The sequence below is a fragment of the Pimephales promelas genome, chromosome 24, assembly GCF_988280905.1.
Source record: "Pimephales promelas chromosome 24, fPimPro1.hap1.1, whole genome shotgun sequence".
In the NCBI taxonomy this organism is placed as follows: Eukaryota; Metazoa; Chordata; class Actinopteri; order Cypriniformes; family Leuciscidae; genus Pimephales; species Pimephales promelas.
Window position 1 is genome coordinate 20,265,294 of NC_142792.1, and position 15,171 is coordinate 20,280,464.

General features: G+C 38.2%; 1 protein-coding gene across 1 annotated transcript; it reads right to left on the minus strand.

Annotated features, from left to right (window-relative positions):
- Positions 1-283: 283 nt before the first annotated feature.
- On the minus strand, positions 284-15,101 carry sapcd1 (suppressor APC domain containing 1). The gene is made up of 4 exons (XM_089126768.1): positions 14,708-15,101; positions 3,659-3,805; positions 2,410-2,565; positions 284-2,320 (listed from the first exon to the last, which is right to left on the minus strand). Exons 1-4 carry the CDS (start codon positions 14,792-14,794, stop codon positions 2,165-2,167), a joined length of 546 nt encoding a protein of 181 aa, XP_088982894.1. The 5' UTR covers positions 14,795-15,101; the 3' UTR covers positions 284-2,164.
- Between the last annotated feature and the right edge of the window lie 70 nt (positions 15,102-15,171).

The following is a 15,171-nucleotide window of genomic DNA, read 5'->3' on the forward strand; positions in this document are numbered from 1 at the left end:
AGAAAAGCCAGCTTCCATTGAAAATGAATGACTTCTGGCCGCTTTGGAAGCTTAAGTCAGCGGCAGTGTGAACATACAGTTAGGCTTGTTCGACTTCACGCAGCTCTGCACAGACCAATCCGTGGCTGACTTGAAGCAATGCATGCCGGTTAGAAATTTTGTCCGACTTGATGCAGCGCTTCAAACAGATGCTTTATGAAGCAGTAAAGTATTGAATAAAAATGTAAAATAAAAAGTATGCAAATACAACGTGAGCGTTCACTACGGGAACTTCACATCTCCTTTTGCAGCTCCTCCCCGCCTGCACGCGGCTACTCTCGCAGATCGCTTACATCCAGCCGCATTCGATGTCGAACACACCTATTGTGTCTAGGCGCAGGTCTTGCATCTGATCTGGATACGTGCCGGATCCGACTGACTACATCATGCGTTGTCGTCGTGTCTAGGCGAGTAGGCGCAGGTCCTCCATTTGATCTGGATACGGCTTGGATTCCTGCCGACTATGATAAATCTTGGGAAATTGATAATGCCTTAAGTGTATGCCAAATTAAAGAGACGTGTTTTCAGTCTAGATTTGGGCTGCATTTACACTACAGGTCTTGATGCCCAAATCCGATTTTTCTGATGTTTTGGACGACCCGCTTACATCATCTTTTAAAAGTGACCTGAATCCGATATCGATTTACACAATGCACTACTGAAACAAATGTAGACGTTCTGACTCAGAAAAAGGGAGTAAAACAGCATGAAATGCAATGGATGCAAACAAAATTATGCAGTGTTTTGATATGCACAATATTTTGAAAAGTCATCTAAAAAGTCAGCAAAACATTGGTCTTGTACGGCGGAGAAAAAGAGAACAGCCTTTGTTGGCACTAAAGACACAAGTGCTTAAAACCGTACCTCATATCTCGAGAAATGTCTTCAAACACAGATTTATGATTTATTTCTGTAACAACCCTGCATTCATGCCAGCACTGTTCACCCCAAACACTCAAAAGACATGAAAGCTCCACATTTCTCCACTGTGTGTATCCTTCGTCCTCCATCGCGCCTATAGAGGGAATGCATTGACGTCACTTTCCTGCCGGAACAACCCCCCTCAGCCTGACTGAGTGACAAAAGATCTGCTGTGTGACTGGATTTAATAGGGGAAACTGCGAAAATGCGACTAAAACTAGCAATTTTATCAATTTAAACTTAATGTTGGACTCAATATAGTGTTCCTTACAACTTACTAAAGCTCCAGTGATCCATGGATATTGACATGCAGCCAGGAATCGTGTTGCCTGCCATTTATGTTTGCCTGATTTCGTCACCGGGGAAATAAAAGCAATATAGACCTAAACATAAAGCAAATTTGCCTGTGAACGTTTTATATAACTACAATATAGGTAGGTCTAAATCCGGGTGATCACTTATATCAGTGTTATATATAGCCTATACACATCATCATATCATCCAGCCCTAAAACTTTATCGTTTTTTTCGGTCGGTGTTTATTAAAAAAACATCCAATAATGCAGAATATGCAATGATAAATATTTAATTGATGAGTTGTTAATATATATAGCAATACAAAATATATAGGTATGGTTTTACCATAGACTGTACAAAATATGGACAAAGCGTCTGCGACGTCACCCATAGACTTATATTGATATTAATATACATATATAATATACATTAATAGATAACAAAAAAGATACATTGTGATTGGCATTTAGAGACATTCTGAACTCTATTGGAGTTAGACACGTCAGGACCTACTCATTGTCATAATCATATTAGATCTAATAATATCAAATTGAATCAATGTTGATGCCGTTGAAATTCTGCAACGGATCGATGTCATCTCAGATCATTATCTAGTCTTGTGTATACTTAATTTAGCCAAGGCTGCAAAGCTGAATATGTATGATCTACTGTATCACTTCTTTATTAACAATATTCCTGATCAGTTTCATCTCCTCAGCATTGCAGATAGCTTAGAAGAAATCAATATTGTGACAGAAACATATGACTTTCTCTTTTCCAGCACTTTAGACACATTTGCTCCTTTGCGCTTAAAGAAGATTAAAGAAAATAGTCCAATGGTACAACGAGCACACTCAGGCCCTTAAATTAATTTTAACATTCAGTGTTTTCAAAGCTATTTTAAATATTTACAATTCTCTGTTTGATTTGGTTGAAACCATTTTGTGATTACAGTTGTAAATGTGTGGATATGATGAATCAGATGTGCTATAAGACAACAGCTGCTGAAGTCGTGCCTTCTGAAGCTCCAACATGGAAATCCGTTGATTCTGTCGATTAACTTCCTGTATATAAAATCCACACATGTAATGCTGAATCTGATACTGCACAGCAGAAACAAAAACAACAAAAATACCACTATTATTATCAATACCTTGACCAGTGTGGCATTGCTCCACCGGAGGTCCCAATCTGAACCTCCAGTCTCTTCTGGGGCCAGATTATTCCAGATACAGGAGTCGCTCATCAAACTACCCATACTCCCGTTAACACGCTGCATACAGGACCGCAGAGCACAGGAGCAATGGCCCTGTCAGGTATAGGTTCATTATTTACACATTTTGGACAGTAATGTCAAAAATGAAAATCAAATAAATTACAAATAAAAAAGTTTAGTATAGTTTTATTTAAAATATTTTCTTCTTACAATGTAAATGCATAAATTCTTCATATTTTCAAAGAGAGAAAAGAAGTGAATCACAGTCTCTATATTATTTTAAGGCATGTGATTGGTTGTTCGCTTACTGACTTCATCCTTTCATGTGCAGACACTTATCAAACTCGAAACTAATCCTATAATCCTATATGTTTGTTTAACTACCATCATGATACAAGCCTCAGTTTTTTATTCTTTTCACTTAAAGTGACGTACAATCACAATTACAGAAATGGGAAAGATGATCTTCTGTGTTGGCTTGTGATGGCAACATTAAGTACCCTCTGGTCGATGCCAAAATGAAACCATTATGTGTTGGGGGGGGGGGGGGGGGGGACTTTGTATTCATTGATAGCCATTCAACCTCAGATAATAAAGTTTTTTTAAGAAACATCAATTTCATAGTAGTACTCTGATAGTAGATAACAGTTACACCAGATCCACAGCACCACACATTTTGATTTTTTTTTTTAACCTAAATAGAATGTTTTATGTCTGTAAAGAAAACTCTCCTGGCTAATCAAAACAAGCCTTAGAAATCTGACTTTTGGGAAAAATTTGTTAGATGAGGGTTTAGTTCTATTTTTTTTTCTAAGGCCCCGTCCACACTACTGTGTTTTTGTTTAAAAACGGAGAGCTTTTCTAATAATTTCTAATAATTCTAATACACAGATAAAACGCTGGAGTGGATGGAGACCGTATTCATTTTAATTCTCCGTTTTTAAACAAAAACGTAGTAGTGTGGACGGGGCCTAAGTTGGTTGTAAATGTTTTTTTAAAAAGTAAAAAAAAAAAGCCATAGAGGGTTTTGAGATTTAGAAATGTGCAGGGTTTGAATTAAAGTCTTGTAGGAACAGGCCTCTAGGTGTATACATCGGTAACACACTGCAACTAAATGTCAACTTATACTAACCCTAAACCTGTTTTTAACTGACTGCTTTACGGTGTGTTTTGTGACGGAACGTACCTCTCCTTCCATGTCTCCCGTAAAGCTAACGTGCCTTCGTAAATTCAGCTGCAGGCGATTCTGGTACCACAGTTGTGTTTGTTCCACAACCTGTAGTCCAGCCCACAGGACATCCTTCTGTCTTTCCAGATCTCTACGTCTCTTCAGCTGAAAGAAATACCTTCATTTAGCAAAACAGCATAAATATTCACCTCACCTCACACTTCAGTATCAACACACATTTAGCACATTAAATAGACAGAATAAAGCATTACGACTAGAGCGTTTATTGGAAAATATTTCACAAACAATTGTTTGTGATATTGATAATCTGATCATTATTGCATTGGTCGAGAACCTGGCTGTTCGGCAGTAAAAAAAGTTGCAGAAAAAAACTAAATTCTTACTTATACGTCCCTGGATGTAAAGTTTATTTTTTTTGTTGTTTATTTACATTCTTTGTAATGTGATGTATATTGTTTATTGTGTGCAGTTCTCTCTCTTTCTCTGTGCGTCACACGTGCTTAACCCTTGTGCATCCTTATGGACATTTTTGTCCTTTTCAGTTTTGTTTTTTTGATCACTTTGCCTGTGTTAAAGCTAACTGCAAAAAACTTGGCACAGGTGTGTATTTTTATTGGAATTTTACTATTTCACCGTCATTTTCAAAAAAAAAAAATTTTTTGCATTCGGTACAAAAAATACTCCCTCTCAGCCCCTTTTGAACAAAAATGTCCCCATTGAAACCCATTAAACTGCCATTTTTAATCCCCGGTTCAGTTAACTATAAAATTATGCAATCTTTGTTAAGAGGCTTTCATTCTGATGGCAAGGCTTCAAAATTTTATTTTTTACTATTTTTTATCAGATGGTGTCATTTTTTTTAAGTGTGGCCTATAAAACAAATATCGCTTTATTCCTGTTTTGCTGGCACCCAATGGGGAAAATATGTTACTACGCCCAAACAAACTGTTACCGAAAGCTCATTTTTTGAGATATCATTCTCAAATTTGGAACACAACCTATTTAGATTTATGGCTTTGATTTTATTGCAGTTTTGAGTTCAACCTGATTTAAAAAAAAAAAATATTTTATATAAAATATTTTTATAAATAATTTTCATAAACTTATACCTATATAACTTTTTTTTGGATTCACTTATTATTATTTTTTCACTTCAGCAATAATCTGCAAAGGGTCTTCTTTAAAATGATACCAAACTTAAGTCTGTGCTCCAAAGCGTCACATTTTATGACAGTTTTTTGACATGGACATTTTTGTCCTCTTTTTACCTATGTGTAACTTTTTTAAATTGATGCACAAGGGTTAATTGGAATAAGCTGTGGAAGATTGCGTTGAATGCTTAAAGAGCATATTGCAGGTAAAAAAAAAAATCGAAATTTATAGATAACCTTGTATGAAAATACCATATGAAAAGTTAATGCAGGATTTAAAATGTTTTAAAACAACATAAGGACACTAATTTAGAAGATAAAGTGAGCGTTTCTTGGACTGCTAGTAAAAACGGCTTTTTTTTCAACGTCGCGTCATTTGACGTCATAGCAGGGAGCCGCAGCCTCGGCTCAGTGAGAGCAGGCTGGTGTTCAGTGAGAGCGCTCGTCAGTCAGTGTGCTTTCGTTAGTTTTTGCATTTTAATTTATCATCGTCATGGTAAATATTGTGTTTGTGGAGATTGCAAAAACTCCAGCCTGTCAGGACTTCAAGATCGAGTCCACAAGTTTCCATTACAATAAAAGTGACTGTGCTATATAGCCTATCTTTCGTTCCTGGTGCGGTTTGAGCAGGTGAAGAGACGGGATTTCTCCTCTCGGCTCGGAAAACACGGTCGTGTGTAGCGTTCACTTCAGATCAAATGATTAGCATCCCGGCAATATGATGGAGTTCAACATGGTATGCCGAAGCAAGAATATTGATCGTCGTATACTACCAATGGCATCAAATAGTGTTATATGGTAACAATATCTTTCTGAAAGAGAGCACGAATGGATTTATTACTAGAATATGGGACTAAACATAGTTTGCCCACCATTGTTTGAGTGGGATCGAGAATAGGTGGTGTGGCGAGCAAAGAGCTTTCAAAACCTCTAAACAATGCAATAACACCTGTGGGAATAGCATCAAAAACAATGGCAAATTCTCTAGGTGTGACAGGAAAATTAAATTTTTCCAGAAATTCACCATACTTATATAAAAACCCATCTTTATTAAACAGATCACAAACTAAAGTAATATTGTTGTCATACCAGTTTTGAAAAAATAAGGACTTGTTTTTGTAAAGAATATTACGGTTGTTCCATATAAAATATGAGTGTGGGGAAAAGTTGTGTTTATAAATAAGAGACCAAGCCAGAAGCATTTGTTTATGGAATGAAGAGAGCCTTGCAGGTAATTTCTCAATGTTATAATTGCATAACGAAAGAAACTGTAGGCCTCCCAGCTGGGAGAATATATGATTCGGGATAAAGTTCCAAATTGAGGAGGGGCATTTTAAAAAGTGTTTCATCCAATTAATTTTAAAAGTGTAATTTAAAGTTTTAAAATCTAGAAAATTTAGACCTCCATTTTCATATGTGTTCATTACAACAGTTTTTCGAATATAGTGGGTACGATTCCTCCAAACAAAATTGAACAAAAGATTATCTATCAATTTACACGTTTTATCGTCCAAATGAAGAGCTAATGCTGCATATGTTAATCTAGATAACCCTTCAGCTTTAGTAAGCAAGACCCTACCTTTTAATGAAATATTTCTTTGGAGCCACTGATTGAGTTTTTTACGGGTTTTATCAATAGCAGGAATAAAATTATCAGAACATCGTATAGCTTGATTCTTAGTTATTACAACTCCTAAATATGTAACCTTTTCTTTGACAGGAATATTACATATAGATGAAATATCACACCCTGTAATAGATAATAACTCACACTTAGATAAATTAAGGTATAGACCAGAGGCCCTAGAGAAAGCATCAATTATACCTAAAGCTACTGCAACTTGATCACTATTTTTTAAGAAGAGTGTGGTGTCATCGGCCAACTGGCTGATGATCACCTCCCTACCAGCAATTGAGATACCTACAAGGTTGCTTTGCTTGATATGGTCTACTAAGAGTTGAGCTGCTAATAAGAACAGATAGGGAGAGATAGGACAACCTTGACGTATACCCCTTTTGACCTCAAATCTAGAAGAAGTCCCATGTTTTAATTTAATTGAACTGTTGGCATTACAATATAAGGTTCTCACCGCATCACTGAAAAAAGGACCAAAACCAAATCTTTCCAAACTGAGGAAAATAAAGTTGTGCTCAAGAGAATCAAATGCTTTGTAAAAATCCAAAAATAAAATATAACTTTGATCCGAAATCAGATGAGAGTAATCAAGAAGATCTAAAACTAATCTAATATTGTTGGAAATATGTCTGTTCTTCATGAAACCAGATTGTGTTTGATCAATAATCGAGTCAAGGACCGTCTTAATTCTCTCAGCAAATATACACGCAAGTATTTTATAGTCATTGTTCAATAGACAAATAGGACGCCAATTATCAATAAATAATAAATCCTTTTTTGACTTCGGTATCAACGTAATAAGACCCTGATTTAAGCTGGAAGTTGGCCAACAGAAATACTTTCATTAAAAACGTTCAGTAAAAACGGCGCCAGTTTTGGGGCAAAGCACTTATAAAATTCTCCAGTAAGCCCATCCGTCCCAGGAGATTTGTTATTTTTTAATCGATCAATTGAATCTGTTATTTCTTTAATACTTGGAGGTTTGTCACAAAGATCTTTATCATCTGGTAGTATACTCTTAGATTTATCTAGAGAGGCAAAAAAGGAGGAAGATGACTGTTCAGAAAAATTGGAGGTGTAAAGCTTACTATAGAACGCTGAGCAGAATTCAGAAATCAACTTCGAATCAGAGGTAACGGAGCCGTTAATATTGATTTGATGTACAGTATTGTAATTAGCACGTTGTTTTTCCAAGCGGAAAAAATAAGCAGAATTCTGCTCCCCCTCCTCGAGCCATTTCTTTCTGGAACGAATAAAAGCGCCCTCAGCTTTTCTTTTATAGATCTCGTCTAATTTGTTTTGCAATTTTGCTAAATTTAAATGATCTTCATTTGTGAGCATATCTAATCCCTTTTCCATAAAAGAAGAAATCTCTGAAATAATATTATCCTCCTCTGCCCTTCCAGCCCGGATATAGGAGCTCCCAAAAGACCTTAAAAATTTAGAAGCTTCGTACTTAAATAACTCCCAATTATTCGAATATGAATTTTCTGTAATAGATTTCTTTAAATAGCAATCAAGTAAGCGATTAATTTCTAATTTAACAGTATCAAGTTTTAAATATGTTATTGAGCTTCCAATAAGACGTTCTAGTAAATCCCTTCTCTAGTGCAAAAAAATTAATTCGTATCAGAATTGCTTTATGGTCTGTCAAAGGAGTCGGGTGAACAGAAACTGAAATATCTTCTTTATTTAAAGCCTTAGAAATCAGCCAGTAATCAATGCGCGAAGAGTTACTAAGATTCTTGTTGGACCAAGTAAACCCTGAATCGTCTGGAAATTTCTCCCTCCAAATATCTATTAAATCGTACCTATCCATTAAAAGAAGTAATTGCCTAGAAGTCGAAGAATTCTTTCCAGGGGGCCAGCGATCAATCTGGTTATTAAGAGTAATATTAAAGTCTCCTCCAAAAATAATATATGCACTAGGAAATTTAGACAACCAGTGTTTCATTCTACTTTCTAACAAAATAAGTAGCCGTGAATTTTCTGCATTGGAGTTGTAGCCGTACATATTGATAACTAAAACCGTAATATTATTAAAAGATAAAACATGAATAAGAAAATGACCATTACAATCCCCTTCAGAATGTAAAATATTGCCATTAAAACGATTCGACATAGTAATAACACCAGCTGAACGCTCAGAACAATTGGAAAACCATACATCACTCCCCCATTGTGATCTCCAAAATTTGCTATCCTCAGGAATAGAATGCGATTCTTGTACAAAGCAAAGGTCAGTTTTAAATTGCTTAGAGAACAAAAAAAGAGCTTTACGCTTTAAAGTATGACGCAATCCTCTGGCATTTAAAGAAAAAATTGAAAAAGACATTAACAACAAATTTGAAAAAAACTAAAAGAAAGATCCAATGTCACCTTTGTAACGGAAAGTAAATAACCTTGAGAGAATTAACCGAACGATGTGCAAACACCAACAGTGAAGTCAATAAACCTCTGAGCATACAAGAAATGTGATCTTTACCTGAATTGAAAAGTTCCAAAAGCACCCAAATGGGCATCAAATGGTACGGTTTTAAGACATATTGTCCTCATCACCAATTGCATTCCGCTGGCCTTCCTCGTTCTGTTGTAGACGAAGTTCGACGCCACCGATGAAGGCACGAGCCCCAACAAAGTACGCCGATTTCCCTTCACTACGAGCCTTTTGGATGGCAGGCCATAATTTAGCTCTGATCTCCTTAACAGCCTGCGGAAGATCTTCAGCGAATCGGAGGCCCTTTTCCCGTAAAAATGAGTTGTTCTTTGCCGCGGCCCAGACTGCATCCCGATATGTTCTCGACAGAAAGCGAAGTATGACACCTCTTGGTTTGGACACACCCGGTTGCCTCTTTCCTAGACGATGCACAATGTCAATTGCCTCCGCCACTTTATTCTGATCTTGAGGAAGTATGGCTTGGCAGATCTGAATAGACTCGATCTTAACATCCACAATCGACTCCGGAATTCCAAATAGTTTCAAATTCCATCTTCTTGAGTAGTTTTCCAACTCTGTGACTCTGACCTTAAGATGGACGACCTCTTCTTCTTCTTTCTTCACGCATTTCTCCATACTTTCAACCCTTTTTTTCACATCCTTTATTTCTCTGCATGCGAAGTCGATTGTCATCTTAAGACCCTCTATTTTCATGGTATTTTCACCTACCATTTTTTCAATGGCGTCCGATCTCGCGTTGATCAGAGTCGAGAGGGTATCAACAATGTCCGAGTTAGAAGTAGAGCCCGCACAATCATCTCTCAGGAGAGCTTTTTTAGACGCAGGCGGCTTACAAGGTGTAGCCGGATACGATGGAAAATCATCTTCAGACGGCATCAAGGAAAGCTGGCCTACCGAGGTAGTGTAGTCATGACAGTTTGACACGAGGGGATTTGTCGAACCTGTTACTGCCTGCTTAGCTGCCTTCATCACTCTCTTTTTATCCCGTGTAGACATGTGGGTAACCGATTAATCACAAACAAACTCTGCTCAGAGACTTTCGATAAGAGTATACAGCCGAATACTTAGTTTTGGTATTTATTGCACACACGCACGGTAAAACAGGAGCGGTTAGGTCGCCATCTTGGAAAACCCCCCGCCTGTCCCTGATCTCTTTAGCATAGAGGGGTTTCACGACGCGTCATCAAACCGGAAGTCGGCCATTTTGGAGGCATTCCGCATCACAATAAGCATAGGCACTGAGCTATATCTCGAACGTCGTCAAGGAAAATGTTTAATTATTGCCGTGTTTCAGGTTGTACCAATAGGAAAAACCGAGAAAAACATTTGGAATATTATCGACTTCCAAAATTTTGACATTGATGCGTCTTAGGCTTAATGTTTCCACAACCTTCCTGTCATATGCATTCAACGTGTCAAAAGCCACTGCTTCAAGGATTGTCACTGATGTAATTGATGTCATGTTTATTCGCATTAAATTGCCCACGTCAGGATTCATGTTGAACGTGTGATTGGTTGTGTGCGCCAGAAATATACTATTTTGGGGGGAATATTGCCAATTGATGTACAAAGATAGTGATGGGTATTGTACCATAGATAAGATTGAACTTGTCTGTTGTGCTCTGGTGAACTTTAGTCCATCAGATTACATTATTTTTAATCTGAATTAAATTATAATCTAAATCTAAATTATATTTTTATATGCACTTTGCCAATAAAAATATAAATTAATCCATGTCTGAACTTGTCTATTAAGCCAAAAATGATCTATAAATGATTGTTAATTTACAGTCATTGTGGATGACAACACACAGCATATCCCGATCATCAGAACACAGATTTATTAAAGAAAAAAGACTTTTATCAGGACACTTATAAACTTTACACTACTATAAATTATACAGTGTAATGTAGTGCAATACACTAACTGTAAACACAATTTTATATGTAACTTGAGTATAACTTTTATTTGTCAAAATATCTTTACAAAAATATTACCAACTAGAAAACAAATGCCAAAAATATTTAAAGAACATATCACGATTACAGAAAAGGTGCACAATTCAATATATCAGGATATGCAACTGAAGGAAGAATCACCGGGTTGTTATGGATCTACGAAGAGGGAGCTAACTCGTAGGAATCTGCACTGCCAATAAATCGTAATTTCTCAAAATATCGCGCCTTTTCTTGTGGCCCAAGTCCTTCCCTATATGCCTTTGCATCTTGAACGCGTTTTGATGAGCTTTTCTGTTGTTTAGATATGGCTATAATTCACTTAAAGTATCCACAGCGCACAATAGTCCATTGTGCTCCATTCAGTTGTTTACACCGAGTACCTCCAAAATGGCCGCGCATCCGGGTTACCGCCCAGAACGTGACGTCGGTGAAACCCCTCTATAGCAGGCTCATAATAACTTTATGGCTTGATCCGTCATACGAGTATTTCCTCAGCGTCCGAAATGTCATTGCGATTCATTGTTTTCCTGTTGTGTGAATCGACCACTCTCCCGCTCATTGCGTCACGCCCGCCACGCCCATTTTCAGATGCGGAAGTAAAATTTTCTCACAAAAACGACTGCAGAAGCTTCTGTGGCGTGTTTATACGTATATTTTAAAGAAAATCTAGTTCCTACATTGTTTTTCTATGCATTGACTCGTTGGGTCCTCTAACCTGCAATATGCCCTTTAAATGCTGGGAAAGACAGCAGTGATGGAGTGTTTCCTGCCCCAGACATCCAGTTATTGTTGTAGTGTTGGTAGCTGTTGGCTTGTAGCTGTTAGACATACTTCAAGAGTTATCATGAGTTGCAGTGTTTTCACTGGCCTCTAAAGATCAAAAGACTGTACACTTTTTGTTACTTTTGTATGTTAAGCTTTCATTTCTGTGATTGAGATATTTTTCCTTGTTTCTTTGTAACGAATATTTATTTTGGAAACTGATAGGAGGAGGTTACTATTTTAAATCTCTTTTTTTCTCTGATAGGTAAGTTTCATCCATTTATCCAGATTAATTTTTGTTTATTATTTTGGCCTGAACCTCTCCTGAAGATCCACACAATTGTTCTGCGATGATACTCTTGTCCCGTAACAGCCCATTCTCACCCCCAAGGCGTCACCTAACTGACGCCTTGGGAAGCATTTTGACCATGCTTCAATATCTGACGCTTTAGGCGCCCTTTAGCGTCAGTTAGATGACGCCCTAGGATCGCGTGTAACCCTACCGCCAGACCTAAACCTAACCGCGTCATCTAACTGACGCTTTCCTTTAGCGTCAGTTAAATGACGCCATAGGATCGCGTCATGTAACTGCCGTTAAAGGGCGCCTAAAACGTCAAATATTGAAGCATGGTCAAAGGTGACGCCTTGGGGTGAGAATGCGTTGCCTGTAATGATTGTCTTTGAGCTTGGACGGGACAAGGGACGCAGCTGTTAAAAAATATAGTTCCTTAGTTTCTTTTTATCTTTGTCACTGACATGCCCAACCCTAGACTGGGGAGGATTGGACACTTTTGTCTCTAACTTTAACAACTGCTTAGCAATTGACCTTTCGCCGGCCCCTCCCACAAAATGGCCATTGTCCAATCACACATCATAGCAACCGTTACTGTGTGAGCTGTTCCGTCAAACAGTAAGCGGTGCGCCCACGGCGTTAGTAAATCGGACACATGATACCCCGAGAGATTGTCTGGAGAAGTTGTGTTTTTTCCCTTTCCAAAGCCCAAAACACAACGCGAGCGGTGCCTAAGATGTATTAAACAGTGTGGACGCCCCAATTCCAGTTAAATGTGTCGAACATGGTTAACTCGTCTCGCGTGCAGCGTGCGTGCGACTGAGATTAGTCAAAGAAGCACGGAGAAAGCAGATCAAGAGGATCCACAAAGGACTTACTGTACATTTTCTAAAGGGTTGTTGTTAACATACCATGATATTCTCTGGGAAAATGAGCAGCAGTCAGCTAAGTTAGCAGTGCAGCACCGTAGACTACAGTTTAGAGGACGTTCGCAACGGGGAAAGCATGAAGCTTACATGACAACATCAGTTCATAATCATATATCAATATCGTAACGAATAGAAATAACCTTAAATAACGTATGGTTCTCTGCCTCTTTCCGTCTCTTATGCATAACGTTAGTTACTTTTTAAACACGAAAATCGCATTCAGCATGAGCATGACACGCAATCGGTTGCTGTGGTAATGAACAACCTGCTTGTTAAAGTGAACGTGCTACTCCTGTATCGGAGGCAAAATGAATAAATATGCAGCGCAAGTTATATATTTCGAACTCCAAACAATTAGCCACTGAACCAGTTTATAAAATCTTCAAGGCTGTGCTGGTTGCATTTGAGGTAACTTAGCATGGTCATGGGGTTTTTCTGATTTTTCTTGAGACTGGTAAGCATTAGCATCAATAGTAGTCGTGTCTCATTCATTTCTTAATTTTATATTTGGAATAAATCCCTCCACCGCATACCGTAACCCCTTTTGCTTCGATCTTGCTTGATATCGCGGAGGTATTGCTCCAAAAAAGGTCACTGACACGCACGGGAATACCCTTTGCCGTCATGGCAATCTGTCGCGCTGCCCGTGTTTGACCATTTGTTTGACGGAGGTAGCAGCAGTAACTAAGGGGGGCGGGGCTCGGCGAAAGGCTAATTCCCTATCAGTTATCTAGTCTCACGTAGCCACACCTTCACGGTCGAAGATGCCGTCCGACTGACATGTAAAGCCACAAATTTGTTTTAAAGCCACAGTTTGTTTTGTTCAAGTTTGTTCTCTACCATAACAGACTGGTGTGTAAAATTTCTGGATGTCTTTTACAGAGTCTATGCCATGAACTTCACATATAAAATGTGAAATGAAATGTTTAGTTGACCATGATAAATGTTCATTGTCACAGCTGTAAACATGAAGGCTTTTTTATTCCATGAGTCACGTCTTTGTTTCCAAATGGACTGTTAAAGAACACACATCTTATGGAGATCCTGTGGAATTGAACCAATCATATAACAACTTTAAAACTCCAGGGCTGCGTCTGAAAACTCAGGCAGCCTTAACAGCCAATGACTTTGCAGGCAGCTTTTGTGCACGATACCTCAGACAGACAGACTTCTGAGGCAGTTTAAGAGTTTAATAATCTACAGCAAAACAGTGTGAGTTTTGGTGAAAACTAAGCAAACATAATTACAACAACAGAAAATTGCTACAAGTGAAAAACGGGCTATTATTAATTTTTGGGTGAACTATCCCTTTAATTTTTTGTACGGAGCCCTGACGTGTTTACAATTTTGTGTGTGCCTCAGACATCTGAGGCTGGGACTATCAGTTTCCTTGCAGGCACTTAGACGTCTAGCAACCAAATAATTTTGACAAATGCAATCCAACTTAGCAATGCCCTATAGAAACCAGAACACTTCAGCAACCATTAAAGTTGCACATGCTTAGCAACAACGGACAACACCTTGGCAAGTATTTAAAATACAAGTACATGGACTACATAGTTCTCATTTTTTTCTCAGCCATCTAACCTTCTAACCTCGTTTCAGCCTGCCCAAGTATGCAAACTACACAAGTCTTAAACTTTCAGGCTGTGAATACAAGGCTTTGGCAAATTTACATTCAACATTTTTCTTTGCGATCTTTCTTTTTTAAGTTTAATCACAAGACTGTCCTGCTTTTTCCACGAGGAGGTTTATATGATTTGCTCCCTTTTATGAACTGTCCCATCCCATCTGAGGAACACCCCCATCCCAGTTCCCACCCTCCCATGCACCCCCAGCCCCCGCCCCCAGTCTCTTACCCAGTGGAAGCAGTGCAGAGCATCAGGACTGTAGAGGCTGTTCTGGAGAGGGATGATTTGGACGGTATAAGAGTCATCACATGCCATATGTATGAACGGCGTCAAGATATAAACACAAGACAAATATCCTGGAGAAAGAGAAGAAACTGAGAAATACAAAGCCTTGTGAGATTGAGCGAAAGAGGGAGGGACAGAGGGAGGAACAGAGGGAGGAACAGATGAAATGCAAATAGATATTCAGGGAAATTTCTAACGAAGCTAATGATGAACAGCATTTCCAGTTGTCCTGGGTGCATTACTCACACAACAAATCCAAACCAATAAACATCTAATTGCACCAACAGATAATAACAGAGACCAGATTTTGTCGCTCAGCAAATAACAGTCAATAACAAAACCTGATCAGTCAGTTGAACGTGAACAGTCCTCCCATCATTTTGCATTCCTGTTTCAACATGTTAGGG

What these genes read in the sequence shown, in the direction of transcription:
- sapcd1 (XM_089126768.1), bottom strand. Translation starts at nt 14,794, where the DNA reads ATGGCATGTGATGACTCTTATACCGTCCAAATCATCCCTCTCCAGAAC. An exon ending in CTCTGCACTGCTTCCACTGG is followed by an intron (nt 3,806 to 14,707) that starts GTAAGAGACTGG and finishes TATTTCTTTCAG; the next exon opens with CTGAAGAGACGTAGAGATCT. An exon ending in CGGGAGACATGGAAGGAGAG is followed by an intron (nt 2,566 to 3,658) that starts GTACGTTCCGTC and finishes TATACCTGACAG; the next exon opens with GGCCATTGCTCCTGTGCTCT.